Source organism: Salmo salar, chromosome ssa10, assembly GCF_905237065.1.
Source record: "Salmo salar chromosome ssa10, Ssal_v3.1, whole genome shotgun sequence".
Lineage (NCBI taxonomy): Eukaryota > Metazoa > Chordata > Actinopteri > Salmoniformes > Salmonidae > Salmo > Salmo salar.
In genome coordinates this window covers 111,369,355-111,390,385 of record NC_059451.1, presented here as the reverse complement: position 1 = coordinate 111,390,385, position 21,031 = coordinate 111,369,355, and the positions used below count along the sequence as shown (strand labels likewise).

Below are 21,031 nucleotides of genomic sequence, written 5' to 3'. Positions count from 1 at the left end.
TTCTACATTTTTTGAATGGGGCATGCTTATTTAAGTTTGAGAGGAAAGCACTTTTAAAGCGCAACCAGGCATCCTCTACTGATGGGATGAGGTCAATATCCTACCCGGGCCAGGTCGATTAGCAAGGCCTGCTCGCTGAAGTGTTTTAGGGAGCATTTGACAGTGATAAGGGGTGGTCGTTTGACCGCGGACCCATTACGCACGCAGGCAATGAGGCAATGATCGCTGAGATCCTGGTTGAAGACAGCAGAGGTGTATTTAGAGGGCAAGTTGGTCAGGATGATATCTAAGATGGTGCCCATGGTTACAGATTTAAAGTTGTACCTAGTAGTTTCACTGATAATTTATGTGAGATTGAGGGCATCTAGCTTAGATTGTAGGACGGCCGGGGGTCAAGCATGTCCCAGTTTAGGTCACGAACTCTGAAGATAGATGGGGGCAATCAATTCACATATGGTCTCCAGGGCACAGCTGGGGGCTTAAGGGGGTCTATAACAAGCGGCAACGGTGAGAGACTTGTTTCTGGAAAGGTGGATTTTTAAAAGTACAAGCTCAAATTGTTTGGGCACAGACCTGGATAGTATGACAGAACTCTGCAGGCTATCTCTGCAGTAGATTGTAACTTCGCCCCCCTTGGCAGTTCTATCTTGTCGGAAAATGTTATAGTTAGGGATGGAAATGTCAGGATTTTTGGTGGCCTTCCTAAGCCAGGATCAGACACGGCTAGGACATCCGGGTTGGCGGAGTGTGCTAAACAGTGAATAAAACAAACTTAAGGAGGAGGCTTCTAATGTTAAAATGCATGAAACCAAGGCTTTTACGGTTACAGAAGTCAACAAATGAGAGCGCCTGGGGAATGGTAGTGGAGCTAGGTGCTGCAGGGCCTGGGTTAACCTCTACATCACCAGAGGCACAGAGGAGGAGTAGGATAAGGGTATGACTAAAGGCTATAAGAACTGGTCGTCTAGTGCGTTCGGAACAGAGAGTAAAAGCAGCAGATTTCTGGGTGTGGAAGAATAGATTCAAGGCATAATGTACAGACAAGGGTATGGTAGGATGTGAATACAGTGGAGGTAAACCTAGGCATTGAGTGACGATGAGAGGTTTTTTCTCTAGAGGCACCATTTAAGCCAGGTGAGGTCACCACGTATGGGGGTTGGAACAAAAGGGCTAGCTAAGGCATATTGAGCAGGGCTGGAGGCTCTACAGTGAAATAAGACAATAATCACTAACCAAAACAGCAATGGACAAGGCATATTGACATTAGGGAGAGGCATGCATAGCCGAGTGATCAAAGGATCCAGTGAGTAGCTTGGCGAGCTGGAGACACAGCGATTCAGACAGCTAGTGGGCCGGGGCTAGCAGGATAGCAGAAGGGCCTTCGGGGGACGTCGCAACGGAAGAGGCAAAGCTTCCTGACATCCTGGACCTATATACTAGGCAGTGCCAGAGGAAGGCCCCAAAAAATTGTCAAAGACTCCAGTCATCAAAGTCATAGACTGTTGTCTCTGCTACCGCACGGCAAGCGGTACTAGAGCGCCAAGTCTAGGACCAAAAGGCTAGACAAATGGCCACCTGGACTATTTACATTGACCCCCCCCCCCTTTGTTTTTACACTGCTGCTACTCGCTGTTTATTATCTATGCACACTCACTTTACAAATTACCTCGACTAACCTGTACCCCCGCACATTGACTCGGTACCGGTACCCCCTGTATATAGCCTCGTTATTGTTATGTAAATATCTTGTGTTACTTTTAGATTTTTTTAAAAAGTTGAGTTTATTTAGTAAATATTTTCTTAGCTCTATTTCTTGAACAGCATTGTTGGTTAAGGGTTTGTAAGTAAGCATTTCACTGTAAGGTCTACACCAGTTGTATTCAGCATTTCACTGTAAGGTCTACACCAGTTGTATTCGGCGCATGTGACAAATAAGATTTTATTTGAAATGGGTAGTCCAATTGCATTTGAAACCCTTCCCCTTTCTCCCCATGAAAAAACACACACACCTCTTCATTCAGCTTGTCTCCAGACGCCTTCAGCAACTCCACTAGTCTTCGGATGACATCTGCAGGGAGACAAAACCAATCAGTAACTGTCCATTCACATCTGAGGCATCAGAAAGGCACTAAGTTCAAGTTCAACTTTATGCAAATCATTGCATTACCCTACTATATCATGTAAAGTACTTTGAAAGCTACAACTGTAAGGAAAATCACTTAAAGGTGCTACACATATAATTTCTCAGAGTTTCTCCCCTATGTGGAAGCTAGGTAAATTGCAACAGCACTTGGCTGCATTCAAAACACATCTCCTCCTACCCCGCATTCTATTTCCTCGTAACATGGTGGAGACTCACGTTTGAGCCTTTTACTTTTGGTTTCAAACAGCTGTAAAAATATATTTTTTTGTTATTGAAAAATATATTTCTCAGCAATTTAGATGGTACAATGATTCCCTACACGATTCAGTGCTTGATTTCTCACATAAACTGAAATTGTACAGTGTAGAATTTTTGCAACCAGGAAATGACAGAGTGACTTCTACATTGGCCGCTTGACCCATTTTCCACTAGATAACACAGCCACACAGCTTTCCCATTTTGACAACAGATGCCGCTCAGGCGGGAGAAATCAATAGACAAATATCACAGCCAATCACAACACTGATTGGCTGTGATTTACCGGCGGTGAGCCAATTACTCACCGCCGGTAAGTAATACTGTGAAACACTATAATTCCACTATTACTGCACATATATTATGGCCATTTTCTGAAATTACAATGCATCTTTAATAGCCCGAATCCATTTATTATCATAAACATTATTGTTGTGAGTGTGAAAGAGACCCACCATGTTGATCCTCTGTCCCGTCTGACTCTATGTCGTCTGTTGTGATCTGCACAGAGTCTGCAATCTGAGTCAACCTGTCTGCTACTCCATTCAAGGTATTGCCCTCTCCTCCTGCAGCTCCAGCAGCTGCTTTACACACATACCACCCACACACACACGCACGCACGCACACACCACCCACACGCACGCCACGCACACACACCACCCAAAGGCACACACACCACCCACACACAGTTTGTAGTTGCAGGGGTTACATAAATGTGTATGTTCTAAGTAGCACAATATTCTGTGATCAATCCATATATTTGACATATAATATTCTATGATGATGAGGCTGGTGAGAATATCTATAGGAGGCCGGGATAATTGGAATGGTTGGAATGGAATCAATAGAATGGTATCAAACATACGGAAACCACAGGTTTGACTACGTTCTATTCACTCCATTCTGGCCATTATAATGAGCTTGTCCCCCGATAGCTCCTCCCACCAGCCTCCACTGTTCCGCACAGAATGTTCCAGTGCACAGAAACATACCTGTAACTGTATAGATACTAGGTGTGGATACATCCCCCCCTGTCTTTGTTGCTCCCTTTTCCACCACCACTGTTTTCAACTACCTCTTACCTGCCACTAGGCCATGTCTGGACGGAGCCCAACATTGAAATTCGCAATGTATGGGACCGGTGTCATAAAATGTAGCATTATGTCTGGATGGAGGAGAACCTTCTTTTTGAATCTGACTTTGAAATTGAGGCATTCGGCCAGACCGCTGCCTCTTCCTCTTGCCACAGTAAGCCATGAGCAGCCGATACTCATCGCTACGTTGGTCCACTCCGCATGCATCCACGGCAGCCCCTGCTGTTGCATGGTTCTCCATCTCACTGCCACACCACACACAACCAGACAGCTTGGAACACTGCAGGATCTGCAGAAATAAATACAAAAATAAGAAATGTAATGTTGACTTACGTTGGTCGCTAACCATTTTAAAACAATAATCTCTAGTATAAAACAGTAAAAATAAGAAATGTAATGTTGACTTACGTTGGTCGCTAACCATTTTAAAACAATAATCTCTAGTATAAAACAGTAAAAATAAGAAATGTAATGTTGACTTCCGTTGGTCGCTAACCATTTTAAAACAATAATCTCTAGTATAAAACAGGCGTCTTTTCCCTCTTCAATAATCTTTCTGGGGGACCCACAGACAGTGCAGGGTTTTGTTCCAGCACAGCAGGGTAGGCTATTAACATTGATTCAAATAATAAAGTGGAATCAGGTGTGACATATTACTGGGCTGGAACAAAATATTACACAGCATGTGGGTCCCCAGGACCGAAGAACACCAAACAATTACTTAGGCCTACAGTGCAAAATTAGCCTCCCTGAAGGCTGTGGTGGACAGTGGCATCGCGTGGGCAAAATCCCTGGGGAAGCCAAGCCGAGCCAGTAAAAAAATCCATATTACAACCTATGTGGTGATAATTGCTTTGTTTTCTCTATAACCCATTCGTTCATACGCCACCGTGATGTACAGTACAATAAGGTTGAGACAACAAAAAGACAACACACAGTGGCGGAATAACTTCAACTATATGTTTGTTTCATCACTAAACTGGAGAGCAACATCTGTCCACAAAGCAAATATTGCATTAAACAGTTACATGACCAGCAGCATGGTCAAGAAAGTTAATGTTTTCGACAGTTTACTAAACTACTACTGATTACAGAGTTACCGCAAGTCAGAACAAAGACAACATTAGCTATTATTCCTCCACTCTTCCAGCACCCTTTCAACTTAAACATCATCAAATCAACTAGGCTACATATGCTTAGTTTAATACACTGAAAACAAACTTAAAGATACCAATGACAATTTAGTCAAATTGATGTTCCTAAATATCACATGGCTGTCCATGGTAGGCCTACTGATTTCGGTCTGTGTGTCAGTGGAGGCTGCTGAGGGGAGGACAGCTCATAATAACAGCTGGAATGGAGTCAATTGAATGGTATCAAACATGTGGTTTCCATGTGGTTGATAATGTTACATTGACTCCATCCCAGCCATTACTATGAGCCGTCCTCCCCTCAGCAGCCTCCACTGGAGGTTGACTCGCGCTAGTTGTAGACTAGTTGAACACCAATAGCATCCTCCTCTCTGTCATAGTGCTGTCATACAGTACACTTTTAGTTTTTGTTTTCATAGGCTACCTAGCTAAAATGCTTGCTAGCCTAACTTCCTCGCATGGGCAACAATGAACCAGCTAAGTTAGCTAGCTAATTAACGTGAGTCTACTAGGCTACATCTAGGCTACATATTGAACTTCAATCGTCTCAGGCCAGTGGCACAATATATTAATTTATGGTTAGATAAATGGATGTAATTTGATTGGTGTGAAGCCAAATTCAAACTGGCCTCCCTTGCGGGAGTTTTGCTGCGCCAGGACAACCCACAGTTGAGCTAACCTCAACGCTGATTGGCTAATTATTTTAGATTTGATTTATCAAGGGAGGCCAAATCAAGTGCTCCACCGGCAACATGTCATACTCTTTTGGTCCAGACAGCATCAGATACGTGGGCTACCCATATTGAGAGAGAGGGGCGCTGTTTCCCTCGCTCGGATGATTTTTCCGGTGAAAATTGTGAAAACACAGAGAGACCAAAGATAAATAATTTCATAGGTCAAATATTTGGGGAAGCCTGGCATCCATGAATACACGCCACTGGTAGTGGACAAACTTTATTTGATGTTATTTTATTTTTTGGGCCTTCGTTTTCTCAGTTATGAAAGGTTTCGGTATTCTTTCACATCAAGTTAGTTTCACTTTCATGGTGAAAGTCAAATAGCGCATAAACTTTACATGTGATTGCTTATGCAAAAATATACTTACTGTAGCCATACAGTATGCCACGTAGACTAAATAATTTGCTGCTCGGTTACAGACAGCGAACATGGGTTACCTACTTGAGTAACTAAGGTTACTTTCACTGTAATAATGAAGTAATCACTTTCTCGTTTTCAAAGTTCTTTGACTGAAAAATCGATGTGGCTGTAGGACAGTCTACACAAATAACATAGACAAAAAATCAAAAGCATACAAATAGTAGGCTAAACCGTAAACACTTACCTATAAATTCTTTCACCAAATATCTGATGATACTTTCACCTTGAATAAGGAACCATAACTAGATTTGAGATTCGTAACGGGACATTCTACGTTACATTCTACTTCCTCCTACACTTTTCTGGCGAAAACTACTCTGTACTGCCACCCCATGGATGTGATGAACATTATTTATTGGGCGCGTTCCTCTAGTCTGGCTAACGCCGAACTCTCACGTCCACCTGACTTTAGAGTCTGGTATGGCTCTTTGATGTTTTTCTTCTTCTATGTTATATTGGCGTTCACAGAATTTCATTTGCACCTACTGTGCGGGATGGAAACAGGATTCTCCCCCAAAAACGGAACAAACTACCAAAAACAAATAGAATAAAAATATAACTTTTCTGTTAAAAATAGGTCATATCTGATCCCTACACAGGCTCAAGGGGAGCCTGGGAGGGCAGACCATCTTCCGGCGTTTGTACCCCTTGCAATCTTCAGATGTAAAATCGTTAACTCCCAAAAACGTTTGTCGCAGGCAGCCACAATAATTTCCAGTTCCTTTGACTTCTTTGAGACTTGAGCCTTACAGTTTATAACTGTGGCAAAGAACGCCACACAATCCACCATTTCAACACACAGGGTATCTTTTGACTGGCAACAAACATTTACTACAGGCTGTGGTGCATCCACTACCATATCTTCAATAGTGTCACTTTTAATGGCCTCTGCATAGGAGATTCGATTGACTACTCAAACTTTTGCCACCTCAATCTCATTCACCGTTAAAGGCATTACATGGTCAATCTGTTGTCTGCATTGGCCGTGCAGAATTTACAGGGATACGGCTTCTGCAGAAGTCAGGGCATTCATAGTTCTTGCTCTTTGCGGGAGCAGCACAGAGCTGCTGATGCAAAGAGCTGAGCACACTGCTGAGCACAGCTGTTGTGAAGGAAGTTGTCAAGGAAGTGAGTTTGTGTTTATACAGGACCTCCCGCCCCCACCTACTGTCAACCAATCAATGCGGAGCCCTCTGGATTGTTACAAAATTTGAGAGGCACACAGCGATGCGGTACTGAGCTCAACTTGGCCTTTGCATGCCTCCAGAGGCTTCACAATTGCATCACACCCACCATACGGAGCCTCTGACCACATTTTCGGATCAAGCATAAATTGGCTTTTACAGGGCACTCCAGGAACTTGTGATCATGATCCCCACCACACTTGCAACACCGTCATCCTTCTACACACCGTTCTTCAGTATACTCCATCCATCTGCGCACATTTGAAACATGGCCAAATTCGTTACAATTTTTACACTGCTTTGGTTTGGGGACAAAAGCTCTTACTGTAGTATCATCTAAAATAAGGAGGCACGACAACAAGGTTCTAGCTTCAGCATCTTTACTAGCCTAGTCTGTGCATGTCATACCGGGGGAAAAAACACTGGTAGGCTTGACAAGACAAGACGAACTGGCAACAGACAAACAGAAAACACAGGTATAAATGCACATGGGATAATGAGGAAAATAGGCAACACCTGGAGGGGGGTGGAGACAAACACAAGACGGGTGAAACAGATCAGGGTGTGACACTGACAGACTTTCTTATTTTTCTCCTTTCACCCAGAGGGTCAAGCGCAGGGCACCAACCAGATCAGGAATTCTCTTCAGGTATTCAACCTGAACATCCATCGTCACCCCTGCGATGACTCCTTTGACGGGTGCTCTGCTCCGAAGTTCAAAACACAAAACTTCGGTTGTCCGTATTCTTTTGAGGCCCACTGCAATCTTCCTCTGTTCTTCAGAAATACAATTAATCAAAATAAGACCATGAGCATTCCACTGTCATTGAGGTTGCTTGTAACAGTACAGGTGGTGATCTACGCAATGTGGAAAGTTGTCTTTGTCTTCACACACATAAAAACAGGGAGGCTTCAAACACTGAGCTCTGCTAGTCTCTCTAGACAGACGGGTTGCCTCACAAAATGTACCCACAATATACCACTGTTCCAGCCGTAGGTCTCCGCTGGGCCTAGGCCTACATATATCAGGTTTTAATTGAAGTTTTCAATTATTTAAAAAAATAATAAAAAGTTGCCAACCTTATGAAGTCTATGTTTTGGACGATAGATTAAACATAGCTTAATAAGAAACGTGGGGGATGTTTTGAGTGAGAGAGAGGAGAGTAGGCCTACAGGATAGAGTCAGGTAGCCTAGGCTGTCAATTCAACTTGACATTTAATGATCGCAGCCTCAATGATTTGGCCTGATGAATAATAAAGTGATATTCTATTCTATTTGACATTATGCTGACACTTGCATTGAATTGTTTGATAAATAACACAACCATAGGTTTAATTGTAGTTTGTTTATTTGACAGTGGGAATTGGTCAGATGCTTCTCAACATTGGAGGCAGATCAGTAAAAAATGGGCATGTACTGTCCAGCTCTTGTCAAGCCCATCATCATCACCAGTACCTCTCTGCTATGCCCTCCATCCACCGGGGTAAGGGTGGTCGGGGCCGCATGAAGTCAAGCCGCAGAGAGAACACGGGCTCCCCGTGCTTCGTGAAGTCTGTCACCGTCCAACTGGCCTCCACGTCTTCATCTGTCCTAGGCTTGACCCGGGACAGGACACGCATGTAGCGCCGCCCTTTGAACTCCACCGACAACAGCTCATTACTGTCACTATGATCTTCGCTGGTCGGTGTGGAGCTAGGCAGGTTTGTTGATGACCCTGACCCATAATGCGGGGACATGGCGGCTGACGCCCAATGAGCACTCCAAGGGGACGGAACGGAGTCCTGAGAGGCTGCAGATGGACATGTGTAGAAGTTCTCTGAACCGCTGCACAGAGACTGCTCGTCACTGCCTCTCAAATCTGGAGAGTCTATTACTGGAGAATCTTCAGGTTGTCCTGCTGAATACAAGCAGTCACCCTCCGGCAAGACAGAGTTTGAGACAATCCCCGCGGGCGCATCATCTCGTGCTGAGCCCTGTACCTCTCCACCGTCCTCTCCCAAATAAAAGCAGCTCAATGGAGGAGCGAGGGAAACCCCACTGTCTTTGTCTGGTTTGTCGGCAGGCACCGATGGCAGGTTGTACACCAGTAAATGGCCATAGTGAAACAGGCCTACATGTTCCAGTGGGGTGTTGAGTCGCGTGTGAAGGCCCGGAATGCTGAAGGAAAGCGACTGCAAGTTGTCCGGTGTCAGCGGGACCCGCAGGCGGTTCGTCACGCGCACGTCCACTCCCTTGCCCCAGGCAAAGCTTATATCTTTGCCTGGCAGGAAAGAGAAGAGGTTGATGTTACTGTATGTGATAAAAACTTAGTTCCAACTTATAAGCGTGTTTTAATCAAGGGCTCAGCATGAGCTCATAGGTCAGCATGCAACAAGACCCCTATGTGCTCTTGCATCATACCTGCAGAATCATCCTTTGAGTCAAGCATTGTTGTGTAGGTCAAGGTCATCAAATATCTATCCAGGCAGGGTGTTAAATAATCCATTTTTTGGCTAAAGACCCTGTCCCACCACCTTTACCTGCTTTGGAAACGTCCCGAGCACAATTACCCAATCAAAAGTAATAGAGTGTATGAGTGGGGACTTAGGTCAGCAGTCAGGTGTCCCAAGAGGACAAGTGGTATGTTTCCTACGTTCCAAAAAATAATTCTGTCCATGGTAGCCAAATATGACATCATAAAGACAATTAACTCAATCTTCCATTTAAAGCGGTAATCAGCAGTAAAATAAAAATCTGAGGAATGGGGCTGGAGAAATGGAACCATTCTCAAATTCATAGACAGAGCTATAGATCCAAAATTATAGTTTTAACCACATTTTGAGGCTATATAGTCTACTGCTTGTTTACATTTTCTTTCTTTACAAACATTGGTGTAAAACAAGCTTATATTTTGGTCTGATGGGGAACAACAGTTGAACTAAGCTCATTAGACATTTGTAAGTTATATTCTTCAAGAATCAATGGGTACATATCATTCATTTGTAAGTCCAAAAATGGATGTAGCAACTGCTGATTGACACTTTAAAGGTCCAATGCAGCCATTTTTATCTCAATATCAAATCATTTCTGGTTAACAATTAAGTATCTTACTGTGATTGTTTTAAATTAAAATGGTCAAAAAGAAACAAAAATTGCTTCTTAGCAAAGAGCAATTTCTCAAGCAAAAATTTTGCTAGGACTGTCTGGGAGTGGTCTGAGTAGGGAAGGGAAAACGGAAAACTAGCTGTTATTGGCAGAGAGGTTTGGAACTCTCGATCTTATTGGTCTATTAACTAATTTACCATCTGGTGATGTCACCCAGCAGGCTGAAATTTCAGGCCGTTTTTCCAAACAACTCTTACACTAAAAAGGGCTTATCATAATAATCACAATTTTGTTATAGTGTGGAAATATACATAAAACACAGGAAAATCACGTTTTGACTGCACTGGGCCTTTAAAAACTGACAGATCCAAGGGTTAGGTTATTCACATGTAAACTGCATGCCTGTCAGAATTCAGGAAGTGTGAATGAATGCCGACATACAGTAGCGCAAAATAACTTACCTACAGCAGAGCCAAGACTACGACCTTCAATACAATGGGCCATCATCAACTAGCAAACATTATCTTGTGTTTGTATATGGCCTACACTTCTGTATTCTGTGATAACAAACCAACAATATCCATTGATCAACGTCCTAGTGATATACCTATTGAGCAACATCCCTTTGTATCTGCGGTATTATGGTGGTTCCCCTGGAGTTGCAACATGATGAGAGCCATACAAAGATAAAGTAAGGTGAAGGATGAACGTAAAGGCAAAGAAAGGCAAAGCCCAACTAGTGTTGTTGAGAGACTTTCTTCTTGGTGTTACCAACCCACATTGTTTGTGTGTTTCAGGGGATATTTGCATGGTGTAGTTTTAGTCAGACTCAAAATACAAAACCGAGGAGAAGAAAAGCCCTATACCTGTCCTGGGTCTAGCACCTTTTCCTGTTCCACAAGTCCATCACAGGAATATATTCTCTCTCTCTCTCTCAAATTACAAATGCAAAGGATGAGGAGGGGGAGGGTTAGAAAACAGACAAACACTGTAGTTACATCACGGAGTCCTCATCAGCTATCCACCTTCATCTATCTGATCAGGTTAGTTCCCTCTTTTGTATACTAAATCGCAAGTCTTCAGTTTTCAATTACAAGAGATAAGATAGTACTTATTAATCCCCAAAGGGGGGAATATGTATGTATCAACTGGTACAAACAAATTTTTATTACAGATGTAGGATCTTAATTTGTTTCTAAGAATTTTCCTGTACAGCAGGAAATGCAAACTTCTAGTGTATTCAAGGTTTAAAAAGTATTCTAAAGTTTGTAATTTCCACTTTAAAATATCAGACTTGACTTGCCAGAACAGAAAATGTATCAACCCTTGTATATTTCTCCATTTATTATACCCACATAATAATTCACATTTCCTGATGCTGCAGGATTATTTTCCTGCTGTAGCAAACTGGCTCAAATTAAGATCCTACACCTTATAATAAAGTACTATCTTATAATGTAATTATGATGTATAGGGTTTATTACTTTGGTATCATAAGTTAAAGAACCTTGGAATTATATTGTTCAATGGCTTGAAGGTCGCCCTATAAGTAGATTTTTGTGAACAAATAAGATAATAAGGTAAATGGATCTCATTAGTTTACATTTTGAAATATAATCTCAGGTGTGAATGTCAGGATTGATAAGCCTTATTTGTTAAATCTCAATGTATGTAGAGTGGAGGGGAGTGTTTGAGACTTACGTCAAAATGATTGAGATGCAACCTATACATAAGAGATTGATGACTTCTTGAGTGTTAATTGATTGTAAATAATAGTTATGATATCCCATTACCACAGGTGTTTCCCCCATTCACTTTGAATGGTTGGTGGTACTTTTCCTTATAAACATTCAATATTATGTAAATAAGGATTTGCTTTTGTCTACTGCAGAGTCTTCTGATACGTTTCCTCAGAAGAGACAGCATGGGCATCAATAGCACTTTCTCCTATGGGGGAAGCCCTACGCCACCCCCCTGCAACATAAGCAACACTTCTTTTTGCGTGGACCAAAACTCCAATGGCACCAATAGTTTTGCCACGTCATCGTTTGTTGAAATTTTCTGGTCATTCTACGGCGTAGATAGCAGCATAGACGAGGTGATGCAACAGTGCCACATACTTGCCGATTCTATTGTGTGGTTGAGCATCAAGATCTTCACCCTGCTGACAGGTCTCCCAGCCAACATGGGCCTGCTGTGGCTGTTGATGAGCAGCAAGAAGGCCCTATCAGCCTCCAAGGTCCTGGGCCTCAACCTGTCCATCCTGGACATCCTCTACTGCCTCAGCCTGCCCATGGACATCTACACTGCCACGCACCACGACGCGTCCCAACAGATGCTCACGGCGGCCGAAGCCCTCTCCGCCCTCAACATCTTCGGATGTCCTCTCCTGCTGGCCTGCATGTGTGTGGAGCGCTACCTGGCGGCAGCCCACCCCATGGCCTACATACAGCTGGGGAAGTGGGAGTACCGCGCCGGGGTTTGTGCCCTGGCCTGGCTCCTCACCCTGGTGGTGATGCTGCTGGCCTACTTCCAGGGGGTGTTCTCCATGGTTCTGTATTTGGCCCTCACCACTTCAGTCCTGTTCCTGATCATGCTGATGTGTCTGGTGGGCATTGTGTGGGTGCTGTGCCAGAGCAGGCCTGGGGAGGGCTCTGGGTCTGGAGGCAGCATGAACCTGAAGAGGAGAGCTCTGAAGAACATATTGGCCGTGCTGGTACCCTCCGTGGTGGCCTACACTCCTCTGGTGGCCTTGGTGCCCTTCATGTCCATGTGGCACCTGGAGGAGGAGGACCAGGAGGCTAACCGCATACACTGCCGCATCCTCCAGCTTCTCCTGGCCTTCCCCAACTTCGGCCTGTTCATTGGACCCCTGTTCTACCTGGCCCGCATCAGGCAGCTGCTCCCCTGCTGCAGGAAGGGAAATAATAAAGCACTAGCAGACTCCAAGACACAGGCAGAATAGGCAATCTTTCAGGTGTCTTTAGATACACAGTAAATAGTTCAATATTCCTGTGCTCCAGTATGAAATGTATATTTATGACAGTTACCAAGGTAAAGATGTTTTAATCACAGTGATATTTTTCTAGCCTGGGCACCAGTCTGTTTGTGTCATCATGCTACTCCTTGCCACTCCTTGTTATGTAAAACATGATGAGGAGTTGACATGATAGCACAAACAGATCTGAGACCAGGCTAATATATTTATAAGTTTAATGATATGAAGTTTAATATCATATGGAATGTTTTATTTAGAGCTGTCATCCAATTGAGTAAAAATGATGATAAAAACAGATGTTCTGGTTTTGTTGCCTCACGGCCTCCCTCTCCACTTCCTCCAGGCGCTCACCTCACAGAGTCAACAGAGTTAAAAGACCATGAAAAGGTTTGCGTAATATTTTCTTGTGAAGCGCCGAGGACTCATCCTCATCTTTTTCCATTCAGTGTGAAACTGAACCATGCAAATATCTTAGGAATGATAAACATTTGGGTCTACCGTTTCACTCTCATCTCATAGAAACTGAGACCAATTTGCCTGCTGTAAAATGAGCAGTGTGCTTTTTCTCTGTATAGTGCTTTCATAGAGTTAATAGATAGAAACAGCACATGTACAATTCTACAGAGGTTACTTTATGTCATAAAGTAATATCAGCCAATCTGTATGAATCATCATGCCCATAGGAAATCAATTGCTAATTGTAGGAACAAGTTGTCGGCTCATCAAAGCTAGCCAGTGTTTATCTGCGTTACTACATGACCTGATGCATTGAGATGATTACAAAGCCAATACATCAGATGAGGGTATGTTGAAATTCAATTGAATATTTTAAAGTGAGAAAATACAGAGTGACTGTGTGTGTGGCTCTACTACCAACCCATAGCCACATATTGTGTAGTAGAGCCACACAGAGTTACTTTAGGTTTGGGCATCTCATGAGCCCTCTGGCGCCTCAGACTTGAGGCTTGAGGCCTAACCTTGGGATAAAACGTTTCTATAACCTCCACACAACCGTATTCGTGGACCACCTCCTCAAGCTTTGGTCTGTCCAGCAGTCTCTCCTTTAAGTCTACCGTATGCCTTGGGCGTGACTATATGATGACAATGCACTAGCAGTACTAGCGAAGGGCTCCACCACTCTGTTGTAGACGGCCTGGTACTCATTGACACTCAGACCATGGATGAGCAGAGACGGTCAGTTGCCTTGGTTGGCTTAGTGGCATCCCTTCTGCACACTTCAGATAGCAGTAGAGTTCTATATCACCTTTGGGATACGGAGGGTAGACACTACATTGCTTTAATGGAATTATATATACTCCCCTTCTCATTATTCGTTTTTTCCCCCCTCTTTCCTTCTTCAGCTTCTGTACAAGAAGAAGAGTGAACAGAATGTGAACAGATGGAATAGAGTACTATTCAAGTTGTCAGTACAGAGGAAGAGAAACTGCAATCCCTCTGGGACAGATTTATTAAGCATTTGCATCAAGTGCAAAGCTGGGACCAAGCTAGTACAGTAGTTTGCATCATAGAAAGAGTCATTTGGGCCGGGTGTTTTTAGCACTGATAACCTAGTCTCAGATCTCTGAGCTTTCTTGTCAACTTTGGTATGACAATGATTGACCATAGGAGTTCACAAAACATCATAAACAGATCTGGGACCAGGCTATAGTGCAGTCAGTGTAGCTCATAGAATTAGGAATTAGAAATTGGTGTGGCTTACCTGTCTCTGGGGATGGATGGCAGCCTGGTCTACAGCCTCCTCTGGTCTCCCGGTGGTTGGATTCAGAGCCAGGCATGGCTGTGTACCAACACTGACTCCTCCTGCTAACCCCTGGCCTGCGTGGCACTTCCTTTTTTTGACCTGGCTGTTGTTTGAACCCTGGCTTAACCTTAGTGGCTGCTTCTGCCAAAGAGATAATGATAAGACATATGATTTTGATTATCCATATGACTTCATAATCCATTATTTAAAATGTTTTATTTTGTCTGGGGCTACTAACTGTAGCTAGGCCTAAGCACTATTTAAATATGTCCAATACCAATAGATGTAATGGAAAATGTATTTGATTTAGAATGAGAAATTCATTTTACTACATTAACAAGCTACTAACTGGCTACTGTAGCCTTTTTCTATCTCAAGCTCGAATTATTTATTAAATATATCAATATAAACCATAACAATAAAACGTGTTTCAAATGCACAGCAGGAAATGATGCTTCTTTGTGAGACTAATTGCGTCATAAAACACCAGTACGATAGAACAGTTTGTTTTCCCTACCTCAACCATTTCAAGTTATTTCAGTGAAAAGAGCTTCAACTGTTTCACACTTCTTTTTTCAGTGACTTGTTTTTTCTTAACTAACAAAAACACATTCAAACGCTTGTATGTTCTAGAATTTGTGGGCTGATATAGAATTCTAGTCTTGTGCAATGAATGCATTAGCACATAAAAAAAGTGTCATGTCAACAACATGCACACTGTCTCACAATGAAATCCCATAAGAATGAGGAACTAAAGGGGCTATAAAACCAAAGTGCATAATTCAGACAGACAGAAAGACAGACAGAAAGTGTGTGTATTTTCCTCCCTACAGCGAAGGACATTAAGTCACAATCAAACAGAGTAGATTGTGAAAAGCAAAAACTGCCCAAAGACCCTTCATCTCAATCAATATGTGCCACCATAGAGTTATTATTTCAGCCTGATGGCTACAATTCAAGCTACATTGTTTTGAATTGAATGAATTCACAAGACAATTGAGTCATATATTAGCAAGTCCCTCCGTGGACAACGGCTATTGACACACTGTTAGTGAGTGTAGGCTTGTGCACTGTTAAAATTAAGTGCTTTGTAACACCAAAACTAGTGGCAACTGAGAAGCCACCAACTTGAATGAGACAAAACCTTAACTTTGCTGGAGTATTGAAACACATCATTCTGAGGTGTTTTGAAACATTACATGGTGTGTTGTAACACCTTGCCAGGGACTGGGAGCACTAACAGAAAAAGGTGAAAACGCTATTTTGGTGTTTCGAGTCCTGTTTAGTGCAGAATAACATCCCTTCTCTTTTGATGTTGTTTCCTCCCTCTAAAGCTTGTAAACACCATTATGATGTTTTGAATCCTGTCTAGTACAGAATTTGATCCCTTTTTCAGAAGTTTCTTAATGTTTAACATTATTTTATGTATTTGATAATTTGCCATTATACTGTATACCGTTTTGGCAGGCATTGCCAAGCACAGTGTTCAAACTACCAGCAGTAACTGGAGGTTGAACGGCAAGAACTGAAAATGTTGCAATTTCCTCTTTCATTGACAATCATGAATGTGGGAATTGGTGCTGTCCTTACTAAATGTCAATTTTCCTGAATGTTTATTAATACGTTCATCGTGATCCATTACACCACAACAATCTTAATACTAATATAGACATATACTTTTATTTCTTCAAACATGCATACAACATTGTGTGAAAGAATCATAAAGTCTAAAAATGTTGAATTACCCACAATCCAAAAAACAGAGTCACGTTGCAAGATGGGAAATTCAAGGTGATTAAAACCAAAGACTTCTAATTAGTTCAATCACTCTATCGTCTCTCTCTTTGTTTGTCCTCATGAAAGATACTTACATTTTGAACAAAATATTAAAGATGCACTATGCAGAAATCGCTCTGCCATTTCCTGGTTGCTAAAATTCTAATAGTGCTCCTCATTTCAGTTTATGTGACAGAACAAGCAATGTATAGTGTAGAGAATCACTGACCCATCTAAACCGCTGTGAAATATATTTTCAATAAACAAAAATATTGTTTTTTCAGCTGTTTGAAGCTGGTGACAAAATCAAAAGAAGCAAAAACTAAACGTAGGAACGGGAAGCATAGAAATACAGCACATAGTACAGATCTACCGCTTCTTAGACATGCTTTCAATGAGAGTGATAGATCTATAACACACATTTCTATGTGAATTTGGTCTAGTTGCCCAAAAAGTTACATATTGCAGCTTTAAGTTAGATTTACATTATCTTGGTCAAATTAAATTAACAAATCATTGAAACCACTTACATACATACATTTCTTTTTTATTTTGGGGTATTTTTACACTTTATTGAGACTGTTATGAAATGACAGAGGAATTATAGATATCATTGTGTTTACTTGATAGCTACCTAGAGCCATAGAGAGGGGTTTTTTGTTCTTTATTTTGGTTAGGCCAGGGTGTTACATTGGGTGGGCGTTCTATGTTCTGTTTCTATGTTTTTGTATTTCTTTGTTTTGGGCCGTGTGTGGCTCCCAATCAGGCACAGCTGAAGTTCGTTGTTGTTGATTGGGAGTCACACATAAGTGCATGTTTTTCCATTGGGGTTTTGTGGGTAATTGTTTCTGTCATTGTGTTTCACCTGACAGGACTGTTTGGCTGTCGGTTTCCTTGTTTTGTTTTTGTATAGTGTTCTTGCTTAATTAAATATGATGAACACTAACTCCGCTGCGTTTTGGTCCACTCTCTCGCACGACAGCCGTTACAGGGAGAAACAGATTGAAGGGTTGGAGCGGGGTCTTCGGTGGGAAGAGAGGTGACGTGTCTAAGCTGGGTGCGTTACCACTAGGCCAGGGCACGACTTGCATTCATTTTTATTCATTATATGTATTTTTTTTTTCAATTTCAATTCACCCCAGAATAATTTCTGACAGTGTGGCTGTGTGGTTAAGTGGGTAAAATTTCAACGAAATGTAACATCGTCCTTGCCCTTTCTTTATAAACTTTCAGAATAAAGCATACATTTTTTGGGAGGGGGGGGAATTCCACAAAAAATATTCTCCATAGACCCTTATCATCAATCAATATTTAGGCTATAAACGATTTGCATTTCTAAACCATTGATTGTATAACAAACACAGTTTTTGTGTTTTGATGCTGCCTTTTACATGCACTGAAACCCCAAAAAGTGTTTACTGCACTCTCTTAAAAATACCAATATTCAGGTTGAATAACCAATTTGGGTATTTCAGAGTGCTACATTTCTGTTTTAAAAAACTTACTTTGGGTTTACATTCAAACACCCTTCAAACACCAGATCTCAGTTTAGATGCACTACTTTTCACGGTTTCATTACACAATCATGGTGTTTTGAGACTTTTTATTTATACAGTAGGCCCAGAATGTACCCAACTAAAACAGCAGAGGGTGATCAAATGCAGTTTATTGTTGTCTGTGTCTGAAATACTGCTTTCACATAGGATTGGTATTTTGCCTGTAAAATAAATTGGGCAATGTTTATGACCCCCTTACATACAGGCCCATTTTTACCACATTCTTGCCTGCATAGGCCTTTTATATCTTGCATGTGCATGCCGGCATGCAGGTGAGGCGTGGTAGTAGTGGTGTGCAGATTTTGGTGGGAATCTATTTGAATAAATCCATTGAATATACACCATAACAAATAAACCATCATTCATTTGTTTAGGCAGGTCCTAAGAAACATAATACGAATAATAAAATGTATTTCCAAACCAATAGAATGGCATATTTATAGTTTAATTATGTTACTTCCAAATGAATGAGATCAATAGTTCATTATTTTAATCATTAAACAGACAAGACACACCCACCCCATCCCAGTCAACACATAGTAAGAATATTATGGAATATAACAGAATATAATACAAATAATATATTTCCCACACAACTTGTGTCATGGGAACGTGTGGAACCGCTGTCATAAAAAAGCAATATTTTGAAACAGAGGCAAACACCATGCTTTTTTTTGTATCCATGTTTCATCTCTTTCCTACCCTCACTCCACTTTGTTAGGGAGTAGCCGTAGGGTTTTACATTGACAGTATCTTCATCATGATACCGATAGAACATAATAGCAATCCTATTTTCAAAAGCATGTGAGTCTGGTGTTCATATTTCACAACCTCTGCGGGATTTAGGATATTTTCCTATACACAATGTAGCATAATAATGATCAAAATAATAAGCCTACACTGGGCTACATTATTACATGCTAAACGTTTCTGATCAGTGATAGATGAGAGAACGAGATGAGCTACCACCGTCACTTATTTGCCTAGCCAGAAATCAATTAACCAAATAGGCCTAACCTATAGGCTACAGATGGGGATTCAGTGATACAAAATCACATTGATTGAGACAAATCAGTGAAGTCACAGGCTTTTGTTCGGGATTAGGCCTAGATGCTAAACAACTGCGAGTGAAGAGTAAAATAATCTACTAGGTAAACTACATGACATGCAATCAAAATGTTTTGATAAATGATCCAACTGGACAACATGATCATGAGCAGCACTCACTTAAACTTAGCTAACATTTCCCTAGCCTAATTGTAGCCTAACCAATATCCAAACTGAAATTCAGTGAAAAGAAAATGTGTCCTTGATTGATTTATCAGGAGGAGTACCCACATTTGTCTCAAAGCAGCGCGACGACGCTGTCCCAATCAAAACGGCGCTGAAATTATAATCTAGTTGACCACACGCGGGTGGCTATTGCTTCAAATGTATTACATAGAATGGACGATCTGGGGAGTTTCAGTAAGCAACAATTTGATAGATGTCTTCAGTTGTATTAGCCTACTTTATTACAAAATGTCCGTCAATCAGTGATATTCAGTGATATTTATTCCCACGGTAATTCTTTATGGATCCATCCAGTTGTTGTTAGAAAACAGTGCATGCTGCTGGGCTATGCGAAGATGGGAGAAGTGACATGCCTTGCAAAGTTAAGAACTGGCAGAAGGATGGTTAACTCGCGCTGCCTAGCGACCAGCAGGAGTTTAATAAGAGCGTAGCATTGTGGCTACATTTCATACTAAACCCGTAGGCAGGAGTTTACCGAAATCATTTAGGCTACTATGGTCGTTAGGCGGAAATAAATGTTTCGGCTATGATACCATCAATACCTTTCAGATCTAAGGAAAAGGTGGAAAAAAGTTAAGAGGTATAGTAAAGTTGGCAGAAAAACGTCTTAGTATGAAAGGGATAACGTGTCACTATGCACTCTGATGTAGGCCTATAGTCGCTCTATGCCCTTATGACATTTACCGGGTGTTCTGTTTCAACACCAAATGCTGGATTGCTTTAAACAAGGTGTTAATCTCCTCCTTCATCTTGTATAAAGCAAAAGGATGACAGACAAGACGGTTTGTTCGTCAGGTAGCCTATAAAAATAAAACTCAAACAAAGGACACAGCACTCATTCATGCAGGCCATTCCAAAGGTCAATGTGGAAAATCAACAATATACTTTTCTAGTGTATTATTTTACTTTCCACAATACATTTGAAATGAAAGACAAAAATGTTTCATATTTAAAGGATTATGCTCCTGTTAAATTGACACTTGATACATTTGTCATGGACAGAGAGCAGGTAGATCGAATCGTGGGGAGTCGCCACATGTGATATGCAAACACACACACACACACACACACACACACACAAGTTGACACAACTGTAGGTCTACCTGAATGCTTGCGGTTTCCAGACCTTTGAAGCACGAACTATTACTGTAGCGGTTGCCTGGCAGTGTCGGCAGTATCAGCTGCATCGCTTTCCCATGGGACTGCCAGAGACTTAGAGAGCAAGAAATAGAAGCAGGGAGATGCCGCGCTGCGCTCCACTCACACATTTGGCAAACCGCCCTTGTAGGCTAGCCTACTTCTCTCACCCTCGAGCTACTCTCCAATCCTCGCTAGACCTAATAAGTGAATTCAACAGACAACCAAGAACGTGACTGCGTTAACGGAACGCATGGCAAGAACCTCCGAGGTTCATTTCCAAAAAAAGATTTGCAAAGATATGCGTAAACTGAGTTTTCAGTCGTGATGCTGAGAGACATTGTTGTAAATCAACAACCTCGAGCGAGAGGAAATTGACTTTCGACGGACAGGCGCAAACTCTTCTCAGCGTCAAAGACTGATGGTTATTGCTACAGAG

The 21,031-nt window shown here is 41.8% G+C and overlaps 2 protein-coding genes across 5 annotated transcripts in view; one reads left to right on the top strand and one right to left on the bottom strand.

The window, feature by feature from the left end:
* The window catches only part of LOC106561540 (uncharacterized), a 24,978-nt gene extending 4,165 nt beyond the window's left edge, over positions 1 to 20,813 (bottom strand). The window contains exons 1-5 of one of the 4 annotated variants that reach the window (XM_045688430.1): positions 20,559 to 20,813; positions 14,789 to 14,971; positions 3,481 to 3,781; positions 2,854 to 2,982; positions 2,010 to 2,068 (exon numbers count right to left, since the gene is read on the bottom strand). In XM_045688430.1, the coding sequence (XP_045544386.1) occupies positions 2,010 to 2,068; positions 2,854 to 2,982; positions 3,481 to 3,781; positions 14,789 to 14,971; positions 20,559 to 20,723 (837 nt within the window). In that variant the 5' untranslated portion in view covers positions 20,724 to 20,813. Of the gene's footprint in view, positions 1 to 2,009; positions 2,069 to 2,853; positions 2,983 to 3,480; positions 3,782 to 5,985; positions 6,164 to 8,119; positions 9,247 to 12,190; positions 12,981 to 14,788; positions 14,972 to 20,558 lie in introns of those variants that run through there. The other 3 variants (XM_045688431.1, XM_014125608.2, XM_045688432.1) reach the window with 3 other exon arrangements.
* LOC106561536 (carbohydrate sulfotransferase 8) overlaps positions 20,749 to 21,031 on the top strand; it is a 122,328-nt gene continuing 122,045 nt past the window's right edge. Inside the window, exon 1 of the mRNA XM_014125604.2 lies at positions 20,749 to 21,031. The gene's annotated coding sequence lies outside the window, so the exon portion shown is untranslated.